Source organism: Meriones unguiculatus, chromosome 8 (assembly GCF_030254825.1).
Source record: "Meriones unguiculatus strain TT.TT164.6M chromosome 8, Bangor_MerUng_6.1, whole genome shotgun sequence".
NCBI classification, from domain to species: domain Eukaryota; kingdom Metazoa; phylum Chordata; class Mammalia; order Rodentia; family Muridae; genus Meriones; species Meriones unguiculatus.
In genome coordinates, this window is record NC_083356.1 from 107,762,387 (window position 1) to 107,778,855 (window position 16,469).

General features: G+C 36.8%; 1 protein-coding gene across 1 annotated transcript; it reads right to left on the reverse strand.

The window, feature by feature from the left end:
- Window positions 1–8,941: 8,941 nt before the first annotated feature.
- On the reverse strand, window positions 8,942–10,851 carry LOC132655971 (rRNA 2'-O-methyltransferase fibrillarin). Its single transcript, XM_060390529.1, has 2 exons — window positions 10,842–10,851; window positions 8,942–9,818 (listed from the first exon to the last, which is right to left on the reverse strand). Exons 1-2 carry the CDS (start codon window positions 10,849–10,851, stop codon window positions 9,019–9,021), a joined length of 810 nt encoding a protein of 269 aa, XP_060246512.1. The 3' UTR covers window positions 8,942–9,018.
- Window positions 10,852–16,469: the final 5,618 nt, after the last annotated feature.

Genomic DNA, 16,469 nt, shown 5'->3' on the forward strand with positions numbered 1-16,469 from the left:
TTCTAGACACATCAGGCTTCCCAAACTTAAATAAAGATGAAATTAAATAATGCCAATATATGTGATGAAAGAAGGAGATTGCAGTGGTCACTTAAAAAGTGCTCTGATGAGGCTGCAGACATGGCTGATGCATTAGCAGTAGCTTCTGTTACAGAGGGGTTGGGAGTTATTTGCCACCACCCACTTCTCAGCTCACAGCCATATAAACTCCAGTCCCAGGTGATCAAAGGTCCTTTTCTGGCCTTGATGGGCACACATGCACATCGTGCACAGACATGCATGCAGGAGAAACACCCATACAGGTAAAAGATAAATAAATAAATAAATAAATAAATAAATAAATAAATAACAAACCTTCCTGGCTCAAACTTCGTAGATCCAGAGGGTTTCAGAGCTGGACTGCACCATATGTGATGCTTTGAAGAAGAGCTGTAATGAAGTGATCGTGCCTTTCCTATTATTCTATGAACTAAGAGCTGTAGCCAAGTGATCGTGCCTTTCCTATTACTCTATGAACTAAGAGCTGTAGTCAAGTGATTGTGCCTTTCCTATTAGTCTATGAACTAAGAAGAGCTGTAACCAAGTGATCGTGCCTTTCCTATTAGTCTATGAACTAAGAAGAGCTGTAACCAAGTGATCGTGCCTTTCCTATTAGTCTATGAACTAAGAAGAGCTATAACCAGTGATCGTGCCTTTCCTGTTATCTATGAACTAAGAAGAGCTGTAACCAAGTGATCAAGCCTTTCCTATTATTCTATGAACTAAGAAAAGGAAGGGGCACATACAAAGTCCTAACACAAAACCAGTATTAGGTTTACACTAATCCCAGATAGGCACTTGTCAGCAAGGCAAATATATACCAATGTCCTACATGAACAGATATGACAAAAAAAAATGTTAAGAAAATATTTGCAAATCAAAGAGGTACATATAAAAAAAATCATCCAGCAAATTCACAGTACCAGGTACGCATCTCCCCCTGGGGGCTGGTTTTGTCCAATTTAAAAAAGTAATTTGTTGCTCCAGGACAGTTATGCCACCGTTAATTTCTTGGGCATGTCTGAACATTGTAGTCATTTTTTTGCAGCTCATGTGGTTCACAGCTGGGTAAACTTTTGATGCATTTTCTCCCCCAGCGGCCTGTATAGCACCCCAGAATACTACTGAAGCTAGTACTGGGAGGAAGTTTCCTGGTCAGTATCAATTCAATATATATATATTTTTTGACTCATAGGCAAAGTGTTTGTAGCAATAGGCTCTGACCATTAAGTTTTGATAGCCATGGTCTGTATTGTTTAGGTCTCTGGGTTAACACTGGTCAAAAATTCAAAAGGAGCCTTCTCACAACTGCCACTGGGCTTTGTGTTGGGCAACCTACAGCTAGAGCAGGGAACATTATCACCTTGGTAGAGTAATTCCAACTCCTTAACATGGATATGTTTTCACACACAAGTACATACACCTAAGTGTATGAAGCTTCTAAAAGAGTACATTTCCATGTAACTTTTTTATTCATCCGTAATGATGGTGGTTGTAAAGCTAATTGACCCTAGAGTGAATCACTTCCTATTATTTTGGTAAGGAGTTATAATATCAAACTCTCCTTAAATTCTTACCCCTGCATCTATCAATTAGTACAACATTTGGACCTCATCAGATAAATTTCTTTGTCTGGTGGACAGTGGTCAGTTCACAACTTGTCAAAATGAAGAGATGTGTCTATAGAGTACTCAGCTACAAATAGGACTTTTATATCACACCACTCTCTTCAAGACTCAGGCATAAAAAGTGTGCTAAAAATCTGTAAAAACCAGAGGCAGAGGAGGACCAGAGCAAAATATTATCCTTGGGGCATGTCAGAACCTCTACATTTATGAACTCACAGTAGTTGTTGTTGCCTGAAGATCAGCATAAAATGGTGAGGTGCTCAAAGGTTCATACATTTAGTTGAAGAGCTTGGTAAAGCTTCAGTTGGTAGCTTCAGACCCATAAGTACAGCACAAATTGACATGAAGTTGAGGAGGTTGGGATGACCATCATATAAATGTATGCATTTATGAAACACTCAAACAAATAAGAAATACATCACCTTAAAGAAGGGAAAAGATTATTCATCCTGATCAACTAGGCTCTATAGCAGAAATGAAGGGATGATTTAAAGTACACAAATTGGTAAATGTAATACACCACTGCATAAGTAAACTAAAAATTACATGATCATCTCAATATAAGCAAAAAAGGCTTTGGATATGTCAAACTTTCTTTTATTGTAAAAGTTTTAGAACAGAAATGCAGAAAACAAACCTCAACATAATAAAGGCTACATCACATATTAACACATCCATAGCCAACATTATCCCACTATAATGAGAAACAAGTCTAGTATTTTTGTTGGCTACTCACGCCAACTCAAGTGGCAGGGAACGCCTTGCCTGCCTTGTACTCACTTGGAATCTGGCACCTGAGTGTAAGTTCACAGATTATTTGAGGGAAGTTGTTTTGTTTAGTTCAGAGTTCAAGTCTGTGTAAACACCTTTCTGTCATAGTGACATTTCCAGCCTCTGTAATGGTCACAAAGATCATCTGAAGCCCCTCAATAGGACTCTTCCAGATTAAGCTAATTAGGTGAAAATTCTGAACAAAAACTCACCAATCCCTGAATAGGAAAACCCATCAATCTTCAGCTTCTCCAAGCTCAGGACTAGAAATCCCATCAAATGTTACCTTGGAAATCTCTGCACTAGACAGCTCCACCCTCTAAGAAATACTATATAAAGGCTGTGTCTGCTCTGACCCCTGATGTCTTCTCCCAGGAGAAGAGGCAGTCTTTCCTGGGTTTGTCCTTCCACTCCCTGCACCCTCCAAAAACTCTCTTTTGGATTTGTTGACTGGGATGACTTTCAATAGACTCCAAGAAGCAGTGAAGAGAAGGAAAAGAGTGAGTAAGTGGAGGGGGGCTAAGGCTCATGTGCTCTTCAGCTTAACTGTGGAAACCCTCTTCAGGGAGCTGGAACACTGAAGAAGGAGTGGGGCTGACAGTCTGAGCTCCTCAGCTCAGCTGGGGAAATCCTCTTCTAGGAGCTGAAGTGCCTCTGCTGAGAATAGGCTGACTCTCAGAGCTGTATGGTTCCTGGGCTCCCATATCTCAGGATGCCCTTCCATTGCCACACTGTCCTCCTCAGAGCTGTGTGGTTCTTTGGCCCTAGTGTCTCAAGATGAGGTTCCATTGGGATACCTTTCCATCTCAGCACTATGTAATTCTGTGCTTCAAAAGAGTCCCAGGCTGTCTTTTTTTCTTTTTTAACCTTGTCCTTTGATTTACAAAAGCTTTTCTGTTTCATGAGATCCCATTTATTGACTGTTGATCTTAGAGCCTGAGCTTTTTGTATTCTGTTGTCTCCGGAGCCAAGGGTCTTCCCCACTTTTCTATTAACAGCTTTAGTGTCTCTAGTTTTATGTTGAGGTCTTTGATCCACTTGGACTTTACTTTTGTTCAGGGTGAAAAGGATCTATTTGAATTTTCTACCTGTAGACAGTTAGACTAGCAACATTTGTTGAAGATGCTGTCTTTTTCCCATTGTATGGCTTTGGCTTCTTTGTAAAAAATCAGGTGTCGTAGGTGTGTGGATTTATTTCTGGGTCTTCGATTCAATTCCATTGATCTACCAGTCTGTTTACATGCCAGTGGCATGCTGGCATATACCATGCATGCAGTACCATGCTATTTTTATTACTGTTACTGTATAGTACAACTTGAGATCAGGGATGGATATACCTCCAGAAATTCTTTCATTTTACAGGATGGTTTTAGCTATTCAATTTTTATTTGTTTGTTTGTTTTTCCATATGAAGCTGATAATTGTCCTTTCAAGGGCTGTGAAGGATTGTGTTGGTATTTTGATGGGCATTGCATTAAATTTATAGATTACTTTTGCTAGGATGGCATTTTAGTCTCCTTGTGAGTTCCCTAGTAAGGGGAGAAGAGACAATCTCTGACATAAACTTGATTGCCTGCTTCTTGATCACTTCTCCTTGGTGGGGTGACCTAGCCAGCCTACAGAAGAAGAGGATCCAGGCAGCATGGATGGGACCTGATAGACAAGGGTCAGACAGTAGAGGAGGAGGACTAGGGAAAAGAAATAGGGGAGGAAGAGAAAAGTATGATAGGATCAGAAGAAGACGAGGGACAGGGGTACAACCAGAATATAAATTTAAAAAATTGAATAACAACAACAACAACAATAATAACAGTAATAGTAATAGAGTCCTGGGGCATCTTTTCATCCAAGCAGAAAGAGCAACAATTTCCTCTGTCCCCATCTTTATTTAATGTAGTAGTCAAAATCTTAGATAGAGTGATAGAAAAAGCATACAAATAAAAAATGTTATTAAATAGGAAAATAACTTAAAGTTGTGCTTTTAGATGGCTTGATGCTTTATAAAAGATATTCTACAGATTCCAGTAGAAAACTTCTACAACAGAACATCACTTTCAGCAAAGTAGCAGGATATATTAACAAATAAAAGCATGTGGCCTTTCCATAAAGCAAACATACTGAGAAAAACTATCAGGAAAATACTGCCATTCATAATAGTCTCAAAAAAAATTGAAAAGCTTCTAAGAAGAAAACTTTAAAATTCCAAAGAAAGGAGTAAAGAGGGCAGTAGAAAATGGAAGGATGCTTTGTGCTCAGTTACCAGAAAAATTGTTACAATGAAAAATTCTATCATATCAAAACCAGTTTACAGATTCAGTCCAGTACCAATTAAAATCTGTATGTCATTTTTACAGAAAGAGAACAATATCTATAATTCATTGAAAATCAGAAAAAAACTCCACACACCCAAAGTAATCCAGAGCAAAAAAAAATGCTAGAAGAATTATCGTTCTGGTCTCAAACTATACCACAGAACCAAAGCAATAAAAAAAGCCACATATTGTTTTTGGAGGCTATACCCTACAGTGGACTCTTGTTTTGAAGACCATTAGATCCATTCAAAAGAACTTTGGCTGTGCAGATGAGCATATTTTGTGAAGATTAAGATGAATGTATTCGATTTATGTAAGCAAATAACATAAATAAAACACTTTTATAAATAGAGAAATATCTATGACTTGTGTCTGACATGGATAAAACATTTACCGTCAGTTTCTTTGGTCTGAGTATGTGAAAGTTACTTGTTCTTTTTTTTGTTTGTTTGTTTTTTGTAATGATATTTTTATTTTTATTATTAGTTACATTTTATTAACTCTGTATCCCAGCTATAGTCTGCTCCCTCATTCCCTCCCAACTCCACCCTTCCTCCCTCATCTCCTCTCTGCCCCTTTCCAAGTCCACTGCTTGGGGAGGACTTCCTCCCCTTTCATCTGACCCTGTTTTATCAGGTATCTTCAGGACTGGCTGCAAAGTCCTCCTCTGTGGCCTAGCAGGACTGCTCCTCCCTTGGGGAGTGGGGAGGTCAAAGAGCCTGCCATTGAGTTCCTGTCAGAAATAGTCCCTGTTCCCCTTACCAATGGAAACGAATTGGTTACTGAGCTACCACAGGCTACATCCAAGCAGGGGTTATAGATTATATCCACACATGGTCCTTGGTTGGAGAAACAGCCTTAGAAAAGACCCCTGTGCCCAAATATATTTGGTCCTTGTGGAGCTCCTATCCTTTCCACGTCATTCTAACTCCCTGTTCTTTCATATGATTCCCTGCACTCTGCCAAAGGTTTGGTTATGAGTCTTAGTATCTGCTTTGATACTCTGCTAGGTAGAGTCTTTCAGAGGCCCTCTATGATAGGCTCCTGTCCTGTTACTTGTTTTCTCCTATGTCCAATGCACATCCCATTTGTCTTTCTAAATGAGGATTGATCATCTTACCCCAGGTCCTCTTTCTTGTTTATCTTTTTTATGTGTATAGGTGTATAGATTTCGTTATGCTTACCATCTCTTATAGGTCTATATAAGTGAGTATATAGCATGTGTGTCTTTCTCCTTCTGAGATACTTCACTCAGAATGATCTTTTCTAGATCCCACCATTTGCCTGCAAATTTTATGATTTCCTCTTTTTTTTTTTTTAACAAAAAAGTTACCCTTTATAACATTAGTAGTATCACTAGTTGGACAAGATGGCACATACCTTTAATCGAAGCCCTTTGAAGGCAAGAGGCAGGAAGATTTCTGTGAGTATGGCCAGTCTGGTCTACATAGTGAGTTCCAGGGCAACCAGGACTACATAAAGAGACCCTGTCTCAAAACAATAACAAAAGTATCATTACAAATACTACACACAGTTATACACAGTTACACATGTATTAAAATTGTTGCCTTCACTAAACTGCTTTTCTCTGGGAGCACCTTCCCTCTTCAAACCAGCTCCCAGTTTCTGTCTTTCTTTTTTTTTTTCAGTTTTCAACCCTCCCAGTTTATTTGGTTACTTTGGGCTTACAGTTTTGGCTTTCATTTCATAACATGAGTTGGTTTTTTTTTAATTTTTATTATTTTTTTTCTCTTTTTTGATTGCTGAGTAGTATTTCATTGTATAAAAATACCACAATTTCTGTATCCATTCCTCTGTTGATGGACATCTGGGTTGTTTCCAGGTTCTGGCTATTACAAATAAAGCTGCTACAAACATGGTTGAGCAAATGTGCTTGTTGTGTACTTGAGAAAATTTTGGGTATATACCTAGCAGTGGTATAGCTGAGAAAGCACCAGATTGACTTCAAAAGTGGTTGTACCAGTTTACATTCCCATCAGCAATGGAGGAGGGTTCCCGTGAGGGTTACTTGTATATTAATAACCACCAAAAAGAAGAATTGAAGAATTAAGAATTAAAATATACTGAGTGAAAAAAATTATGGCAATGACTGAATATGATGATATTGAAAAGCATAAAATATTGTGTTCATTATCACCACTGGACCAAACAAGACAATTTCAAGTATAATTCAAATATTTTATATATACATATATATGTACATTTATTTAATAAGCCTATTTGAACATATTTATAATTACAATAAAAACATTGTACATTTACAATTTTAACATTAGCACAGAGCCTATTTATGCTTTGTTTAAAAATGTTTTTAAAATGTGAGAATTAAGTAAAATCAGGAGCCTTTTCCTCTCATTTTAATCATAAACATATTTACTTACAATGAGCATTTATTTTTAAAGTTTCAAAATAATAAAAATGACAGAAATTGAAGACATCACATACAAGCATCTTAACAGCTCACCTAAAAGCACTAAATGAAAAAGAAGCAGACATACCCAAGAGGAGTAGACAGATGGAAATAATTAAATTCAAGACTAAAATCAATGAACTAGAAATAAAGAGAACAATTCTAAGAATCAATTAAATCAAGAACTGTTTTTTTGAGAATATCAAGAAGAAAGACAAAACCTTCGCCAAGCTAACTAAAAAACAGAGGGACGCTATCCATATCAACAAAATAAACGGATGTAGCCCATGGCAGTTCAGTATCCAAGTGGATTCCATTGTAATAGGAACAGGGGCTGTCTCTGACATGAACTGATTGGCCTGCTCTTTAATTACCTCCCCCTGAGGGGAAAGCAGCATTACCAGGCCACAGAAGAAGACACTGCAGCCACTCCTGATGAGACCTAATTGACTAGGATCAGAAGGAAGGAAAAGAAGACCTCCCCATCAGTGGACTTGGGGAGGGGCATGCATGCAGAGGGGTGAAGAAGAGAGAGATTGGAATGGGAGGAGGGAGGGAACCACAGAGGGGATACAAAGTGAATGAAGTGTAATTAATAAAGAATTTTAAAAAAAGCCCACACCACACACACACACACAAATTGTTACACCTTTGGTTATACTAAAAATTGCAAAGACAATTTGAAGTAAAATGATAAATGTAAAAAAAGAAAAGTGAAAGAGGGGAACATAACAACAGACACTGAAAAACAAAGAATCATTAGGTCCTACTTCAAAAACCTATATGAAAAAAAATTGAAAATTTAAATGAAACGGACAATTTTCTTGATAGAGTCCATTTACCAAAGCTGAATCAAGACCAGGTAAATAAATTAAATAGCCCTATATTCCCTAAAGAAATAGAAGCTGTCATCAAAATCTCCTAACCAAAAAAAGCCCTGGACCAGATGGTTTCAGCACAGAATTTTACCAGACCTTCAAAGAACTAATACTAATACTCTTTAATTAGAAACAGAAGGAGTATTACCCAACTCATTCTATGTGGCCACAGTCACCTTGATACCTAAACCACACAAAGACCCAACAAAGACAGAACACTACAGACCAATCTCACTTAAGAACATTGACACAAAAATACTCAATAAAAAACTCATAAACCAAATCCGAGAACACATTATAGCTATCATCATAGCCAAACTTTGGGCAGAGTGCCAGAAACTTGATGGAAGAAGGAGATAGATAGAGCTGGAGGGAACAGGAACTCCATAGAGAATAGCAAAGGCCAAAAGCCTGAGCCCTGGGGAAGGAGAGGGCTTCAGAGACTGACACTCCAACCAAAGACCGTACATGGAGAGAACCTAGACCCCCTGCTCAGCGGAAGCCCACAGGCTGGTCATTTTCCAAGTGAGTTTCCTATAAGATTTTCATTGGCTGTCTCTGACATGAGCTCAGTGGCTGGCTCTTTGATCACCAACCTCTCAGGGGTGCAGCCTTGCCAGCCACAGAGGAAGATGATGCAGCCAAAATTGATGAGATCTGATAGGCTAGGGTCAGATAGAAAGGGAGGTCCCCCCCTGTTAGGGGACTAGGGGAAGGGTATAGTGGGAGAAGAGAAAAGGGAGTGTGGGTGCAACTGGAAAGAGACAAAGGAGGGGGCTACAGTGCAGATACAAAGTGCATACATTGTAATTAATTAATTAATTAATTAATTAAAAAAATTTTTTTTTGACAGATGAGTCTTTTAATAGAAAACAAAACAAAAAAAAAAAAAACAAAAAACAAAAGCACACGTGCAACAGTAACGACACAGTTCTTCCTGCTCCAGACAGCTCGGAGTTTCAGTTCTTCGCCTTGGGAGGCGGCCTATACACGCCCACAACCACAGCGTGGTCCCGTTCGTAGGGCTCCAGTGTCAGCTGCTCCTGCGGCTTCATGTTCTCCTGCTGCATCTTCTTCACTTCAGACGCAAACACAGCTTCTGCTGAGGCCGTGGAGTCGATGCAGTTGGCCTTAATGGAAATCACAAAGTGTCCTCCATTCCGTAGGAAGGTGTGGGCATTCAAGGCTACAATCCGGGTTTGATCTGGCTGGGCCACATCAGCGAAGATCACATCCACCATTGCGATAAGCATGCGGTACTTGTGTGGGTGCCGGGCATCTTCGATCACGGGGATGATGTTGGTCCTCTTCTTGGCCAAGTTGATGAGGTCACGGCCAGAGCGGTGGGAGAACTCAACTGCATAGACTAGACCATCCGGGCCAACAATATCAGACACGTGGGAGACGGTGGTGCCCGAGGCGGCGCCAAGGTACAGCACCTTGGCCCCAGGCTTGATGTGGATCTGGTCTACACCGCCCAGGATTGCTGCTGCTAGCTTGGAGCGGAAGGGGTTCCAGGCTCGGTATTCAATCTTGTCATCTCCCTCTGAAATAGAGACTCTCTTCTCTCCATACACAGACTCTCCAGGGACCAGATTCTTTGTGACAAGAGCATCCTCCTTTCCACGACAGATAAAGACGCCTTCATGCCGGTGTGCCTCCACCAGCACATTCTTCCCTGACTGGTTTCCTCTTTTGCCTCCCCGGCCACCACCTCGACCCCGGTTGCCCCCAGACTGGAAGCCTCCACCTCGTCCGCCTTTAATTAATTAAATTTTTTTTAAAAAGCTATCATCCACCAGGATCGAGAAGGCTTCATCCCAGGCATGCAAGAGTGGTTCAAAATACAGAAATCCACCTATGTAATCCACAATAAAAACAAACTGAAAAACAAACAAAAAAAAAAAAACCAACTTGATCATCTCCTCAGATACCAGAAAAGCATTTGACAAAATCCAACATCCACACATTCAGGTCTAAATATTGGAGAGATCAGGGATACAAGGCACATACTTGAACACAGTAAAGGCAATATACACAGCAGGCCTGTAGCCAACATCAAATTAAATGGAGAGAAACTTTAATCCCACTGAAATCAGAGACAAGACAAGGCTGCTCATTCTCTCCATATCTCTTCAACATAGTACTTTGAAAGAATCAGACTAACTTTGTAACCTATGTTTCTTTTAATTGCCTTATAACTTATGTTTTCAAGTTTTAAGCCCATGTTAATTAAAGCCCCTTTTTTGTTTCTAATTTTGCTGATTTGGGTATTTTCTCTCTGCCTTTTAGTTAGTTTTGCTAATGGTTTGTCTATGTTGTTGATTTTCTCAAAGAACCAGCTCTTGGTTTCATTGATTCTTTGAATTGTTTTAATTGTTTCTAGTTTATTGATTTCAGCCTTGTGTTTGATTATGTCCATTTACTCCTCTTGGGTTTGTCTGCTTATTATTATTATTTTTTGTCCGTAGTGCTTTTAGGTGTGCTATTAAGTTGCTTGTATGAGATGTCTCAAACTTCTTTCTGAATACACTTAGTGATATGAACTTTCCTCATTTCACTATATCCCATAAATTTTAGTAAGTTATGCCTTCATTTTCATTGAATTTCATGAAGTTCCTAATTCCTGTTTATTTTTATTTCTTCCCTGATCCAGATGTTGCTGAGTAGAGAGTTGTAGGTTGTCTTGTGTTGTTTATGGTCTGTCTCCTTCAATTCTTTGGTTCTCTCTTCCACAAGATTCCCTGAACTCTGCCTAATATTTGGCTGTGGGTCTCTGTACCTGTTTCCATCAGTTGCAGACTGAAGCCTCTCAAAGGAAAGTTATGATATCTTTGTGTTGGCAAGTACAGCAGAATATGATTAAGAGTGTCAGGGCTTGGATCTCTCTCATAGGAAGTGTCTCAAGTTAGGCCAGTCATTGTTTGGCCCTTCCCTCAATTTCTGCTCCATCTTTATTTCTGAACCTCTGGGAAGCAAGACAAATTTTGGGTTGAAGATTTTCTTGGTGAGTTCTGTCCCAACCCTTTCATTGGAAGTCTTTCCTGGTTACAGAAGATGACCATTTCAGGTTCCATTTTCTCTGTTGCTAGGAGTCTTAGATATAGTCACCCTCATAGATTTCTTTATGTTTCTCTTCTAGATTTCTGGGTGCCTCCATCCCCACCAATTTCAATTCTCTCTCCAAGTTATCTTTTCCTCAGTTCTCCCCATACTTGATTCTTCCTGTTTCTATACCATCCCCTGTCCCTTGCTCCATCCACCTCCAATGTCTATTTTGTTTCCTCTTCTGAGTGAGATTCAAGATCTTCCCTTGGGCCTCATTTGTGACTTAGCTTCTTTGGGTCTGTGGATTGCATCATGGTTATCCTGTACTTTATAGCTAAAATCCACTTATAAATGAGTACATATCATTTGTGTTTTTTGGGGGCTGGGTTAACTCATTCAGAGGTAATTACTTAATATAATAATCTATTATTAAACTTAATATTTCTGCTTGACTTAAATCCAGTAGTTTAGGTTGTAAGTTTAACTGAGTAAAATATGATGTTTTTAAAACTCATGAACATTAACAGATACTCAAGAATAGTGATATTTTACATTATTATAGCTTACCATATTTACCAATAAATTACAACATTAAATACCTTGTAATACCAGTCAGGAAATCAAGTTATAGGAAGTAAAAATTACAATAAAATTTCAAAGCCATGTCATAGAATTTCATACCTCTGAAGATTTTCTTGCTAGTAATGAAACATTTTAAAGAGTGTGTCTGTGTTATCATTCAAAATGAGACTTTAGATAACTTCAATTATTTTATGAATATCAACCTGTAGTGGTTTTTCTAGTATATTAACTCTTTTATTATGAAATACTTCATCATGTTGCTATTTTTTTAATTTTATTTTTTTCTTATCAGTTACATTTTATTAACTCTGTATCCCAGCCATGTCCCGATCCCTCATTCATGTTGCTATTTTTAACCAGCAATTAATTGGTGCAAATTCCCCTTGGGTCATCTCTTGGGGTTTTATCAAGATTTGTTTAAGTAGATATAAACATTCTAAATTAACCATGTTGTTATCAAAATAAACATGAATTTGCTGGCTCCACAGGTAAGAGAAATTTTAGGTCACTTGCAGAACATTTTTTGAGAATACAACATAGGGTCAGAATTTTTACCACATTTTTGGCTATTGTACATAGTGTGAAACCTTTTAATTACTGATTACTGCATGGATTAATAAAATGTGTGTATCCATATTTAATTGCTATCAAATTTCATCTACATGTTGAAAAACAACACTTTCTTGGAAATATACAAAACAAATATTGACTATGCATTTTAGTATGTATAAGAATGTTCCAATTTTAATAGTATGTATTTTTATTCTCCTAAAGACAACAGACCATTTCAAAGAACGAACAATAATAGTAGCAATGTATGACAGGGATACAGTCCATCCATCTGCAGTCTAGTGGGACTTATACTTTGATAAAATAAAGTTTTAATAGTCTTCTAATCTAGAAGCCACTTTGGTTTACTAATTAATACTGATGTTTCTCTGGTGTCAAGAATCTTAAGAATTACAATTATAACAAGAGTATTTTTTCTTTAAGTTCTCTGTGAATGATGGGAATTTTAATGTAATGTGTAGAATGAAACAATGATGTGTTTTCTGTTCCCTGTTAAAATTGTCTTTTACAGATATAGATTGTAACATTTTTGAAAATTTTTTACTTTTTGAAATTATAATATAATTATTAATTCCTTTCCTTTGTTTTACTTCCCTGAAGCCCTCCCACATAACACTTCTTGCTCCCTTTAAAATTGATGACATTTCTTATTCATTATTATCCTCTGTGTATGTGCATATATGTTTCTAAATACATCAGCACAAGCCCTGAGTCTGGATGTATGTTTTCATGGCTGACCATTTGACTCTGTAATAGTTTAAAAGACTGGTCATGTATTTGTACAACAGGGTAGGTAATGTGCAGCTCACTTTGTTGCCTATGATGACCTCAAATTCACAATAATTCTCCTGCTTCAGCCTTCACGGTGCTAGAATAACAGCCACAGGATACCACAACTCACATTGAACATCATTAAACTCCTCAAAAAATTGTTGATTTTTGTTTTTAAAACTCTCAATTGCTCCCTTTTTTATTTATTCTGGCTTAGTTCTGTCTTAGGACAAATGTACTTCAATGTCCAACCAGCACAGTTTCTTATAATATTTTAATTGAATTCAAATTGAACTCACTATAATGTAGAAAACTGAATTGTGGTTATTGTGTGTGGGTGTGGCAGTGAGTTATATCAAAAGGTCATGTATTGCCCATCTAGAAATAATGATTAAAATATATTAAAAATATTTTGGATTCAATCATAATAAAATAATATTGGAATACATATTAATAATCAAAATGTTATGTATTGCTGAAGATAAACTATTTGGCTTTGATATATGATCACATATTTTTTGCTAATATAATTTTAATACTTATTTTTGTGATCTAATATGGGATACCTTCTAAATTAGTGTATGTTATTTATTGCCATTTCTGGTATATTATAAGATCTTTTTTTTTTTTGCAAATGTACTCTCTCATTTATTCATTTTACTTGGCTGTCCAGTATCACATAACTTACTTATTCAAATTAATTGTTTTTTTTTTTTTTTTTAAGAAGAGCAAATTGTAAGAGAAAGTCTCTTATTTAACATGACACAGAGCTTGTATTCATGAGGTAGGAAAAGAAGACAAACTTTCAGTTCCCATGTCCTATATAAACATATTGAGAATATGAAGGCTCGGTTGAAAAGAGCTGAACCTTATTGTTTCTTGTAATTACTGGTCACACTAAAAACTAGATTTCATAATATTTTTCTGTGATTTCTCTTCAAAATGTGTCTGTGACTCATATGTGCAAGCTTATTTAATTAAAAATTCTTGGTGAAGCCATCACACAAAAATGTACATACAGCCATGCATAAAAATAAATGAACACATTTATATGCAGATATATTTCCATTATAGAAATCAAGGTTGTATAATTCTTATTAGGAAATCATTTAGCACCTATGCTTCATTTATTATTTAAGTTTACTTGTAAACCAAGTTGTAATTTTCCCAGGTTCTATAAATTTCATCACTTATTCATTCTACTTTTTCATTATCTCAATTATCTTCCTTAATGGTTTCTAGGTGCCCACATGTGTGTGTGTACATGCGCATGCGCGCGCACACACACACACACACACACGCACAATTTTTTTTTTGCATTTTTAAAATTCATTACAACTAATTCACTTTGTATCCAGGCTGTAGCACCCCTCCCTTGTTCCCTCTCAATCCCACCCACTGTCCCAATTTTCTTCCCATGTCCCTCTCCAAGTCCACTGATAGGGGAGGTCCTCCTCCCCTTCCATCTGACCCTAGTCTATCATGTCTCATCAAGACTGGCTGCATTGTCATTCTCTGTGGCCTGGAAAGGCTGCTCCTCCATCAGGGGGAGGTGATCAAAGAGCCAGCCACTGAGTTCATGTCAGAAACTGTCCCTGTTCCCCTTACTAGGAAACCCACTTGGAGACTGAGCTGATCAAAAGTCTGTAATGTATCCTTTTCAGTCCTTATGGACATGCCAAGGAGTGGTATGGCTTTCCCTCTCCAATATAGAATGTCTGTTGCTGTTGTCCCATTCAGCGCTGCTTAAACATGAGCTGAATGTGTAGTTTCTGACCTCAAGGAGATACTACCTCACAGCAAATCCTCTCCCAAAATTACTGCCCTTTCTTCTAAAATGGTCCTTGAGCCTTAGCTGCTCTTCTTTTTTAATGTATCAGTTGGGACAGTGCTCCTGAACTATGCATTTTGATTGGTTGTAATTTCCTGTAATGATAACTTTTTTCTGAGAAGGGAAGTTCTTTGATGAGAGGTGAGAGACACACTTACCACAGAGTATGGGGCCACACATTTTATTGCTTTTACTTAATATATTTTTTAACTGTAGCAGAAAGGTTTCTTTAAATTATTATTTTTTCCTGAAAACATTACTGTTTTACAATGATGGTCTCATTAACAAAATAAGCACTTTCAAATTAAAAATAAATTTCCCTCTATTTAAAAATACCCTAATGTGGGTAGAATGGTATATAAATATTATACTTCATAAATTTATTAAATTAATGAGTATATGAATAAATGTAGTGCATCCGAAAAATAACACAGCTATTAGATTTTTTTTCTTTATAGGGCTTTCAGGAATATGTAAAACTTTTGCTGAATTAGTACTTTGACTTCAGTCTTTGAAAACTTGCCAAGAAATTAGAAATTTCTCCTTGAAAATGACCATGTTATGTGATGCTCATGAATTTACATAAGTCCAGAGAAATAAATAGAGACAACAGACTAGACTCTTCTTCTGATATTCACACTTACTGTGGGATAAATTTGAACCTTAATTTCTTTTAAAATTAATTTTTACAAAAACCAGAGGAAATTCCAAGAATAATTTGATTAACTTCTGACTCTTTTTAAAAGGGGTAAACAAAAAGATTGAAAAAATTATCCAAAGGAAAACAAAGATCTGTGACTGAGGTATACAAATCCTTAAGTAAATTTTCTATTTCAATTGTGAGACTATTTGGGAGTTTACTATTTTTGAACACATGATATTGGAAATATTTTCTCTTCATTTTTTTTCTACCAGCTTTGGCACTAAAAGTAAGTATTTTTAAGAATGTAAAGATTGAATGAATTAAAATAAAGATTATATTTTATTATTTATCACTTGGCACTTACAAAAGTAACTTCAGGTTGTGTCAAGCTTAGGGTTGGTAGAGAGAGGTTACATTAGTGATAATTTGTATTTTGATAGAATAATTTTAGTTCAAATTTCTTGGAAATAATTCATCATTGTCAATTGTTATTTTCTTGATGTAACCTATTAAATTTCAGTAAAATGTAGTTAGAATTAATTGATATTGAAAAAAGCAGGAAACACATTAAAGTTGTTTTCTGTCATTGTTAATTTTAATTGAATGAGTGGCATTTTATTTGGACTGTGTTACCAAGTCTTTGGGGTCTTCCATGACCATAGACTTAATGTGAACTTGTGTTGAGTTCACATAAATTAACTGAATTTTCTGCATCTTTTGTCTTGTGTAAAATGAGGGGATAATATGAGCACATACATGATAACATTCTTGCAGATTAAATTCATAAAAATTATTTGACGAACAGAATTTTTTGGTATTATATCACATATTATCACTATGATAGCATAATCGAATGCCACTTTGTACTTTTATACTGTAATTGTGAAAGTACAATGACAAACATACACAGGAAATGCTGTACCATTACACAACCTAAGCATTGCCCTTAATTTCTCATCATTTAG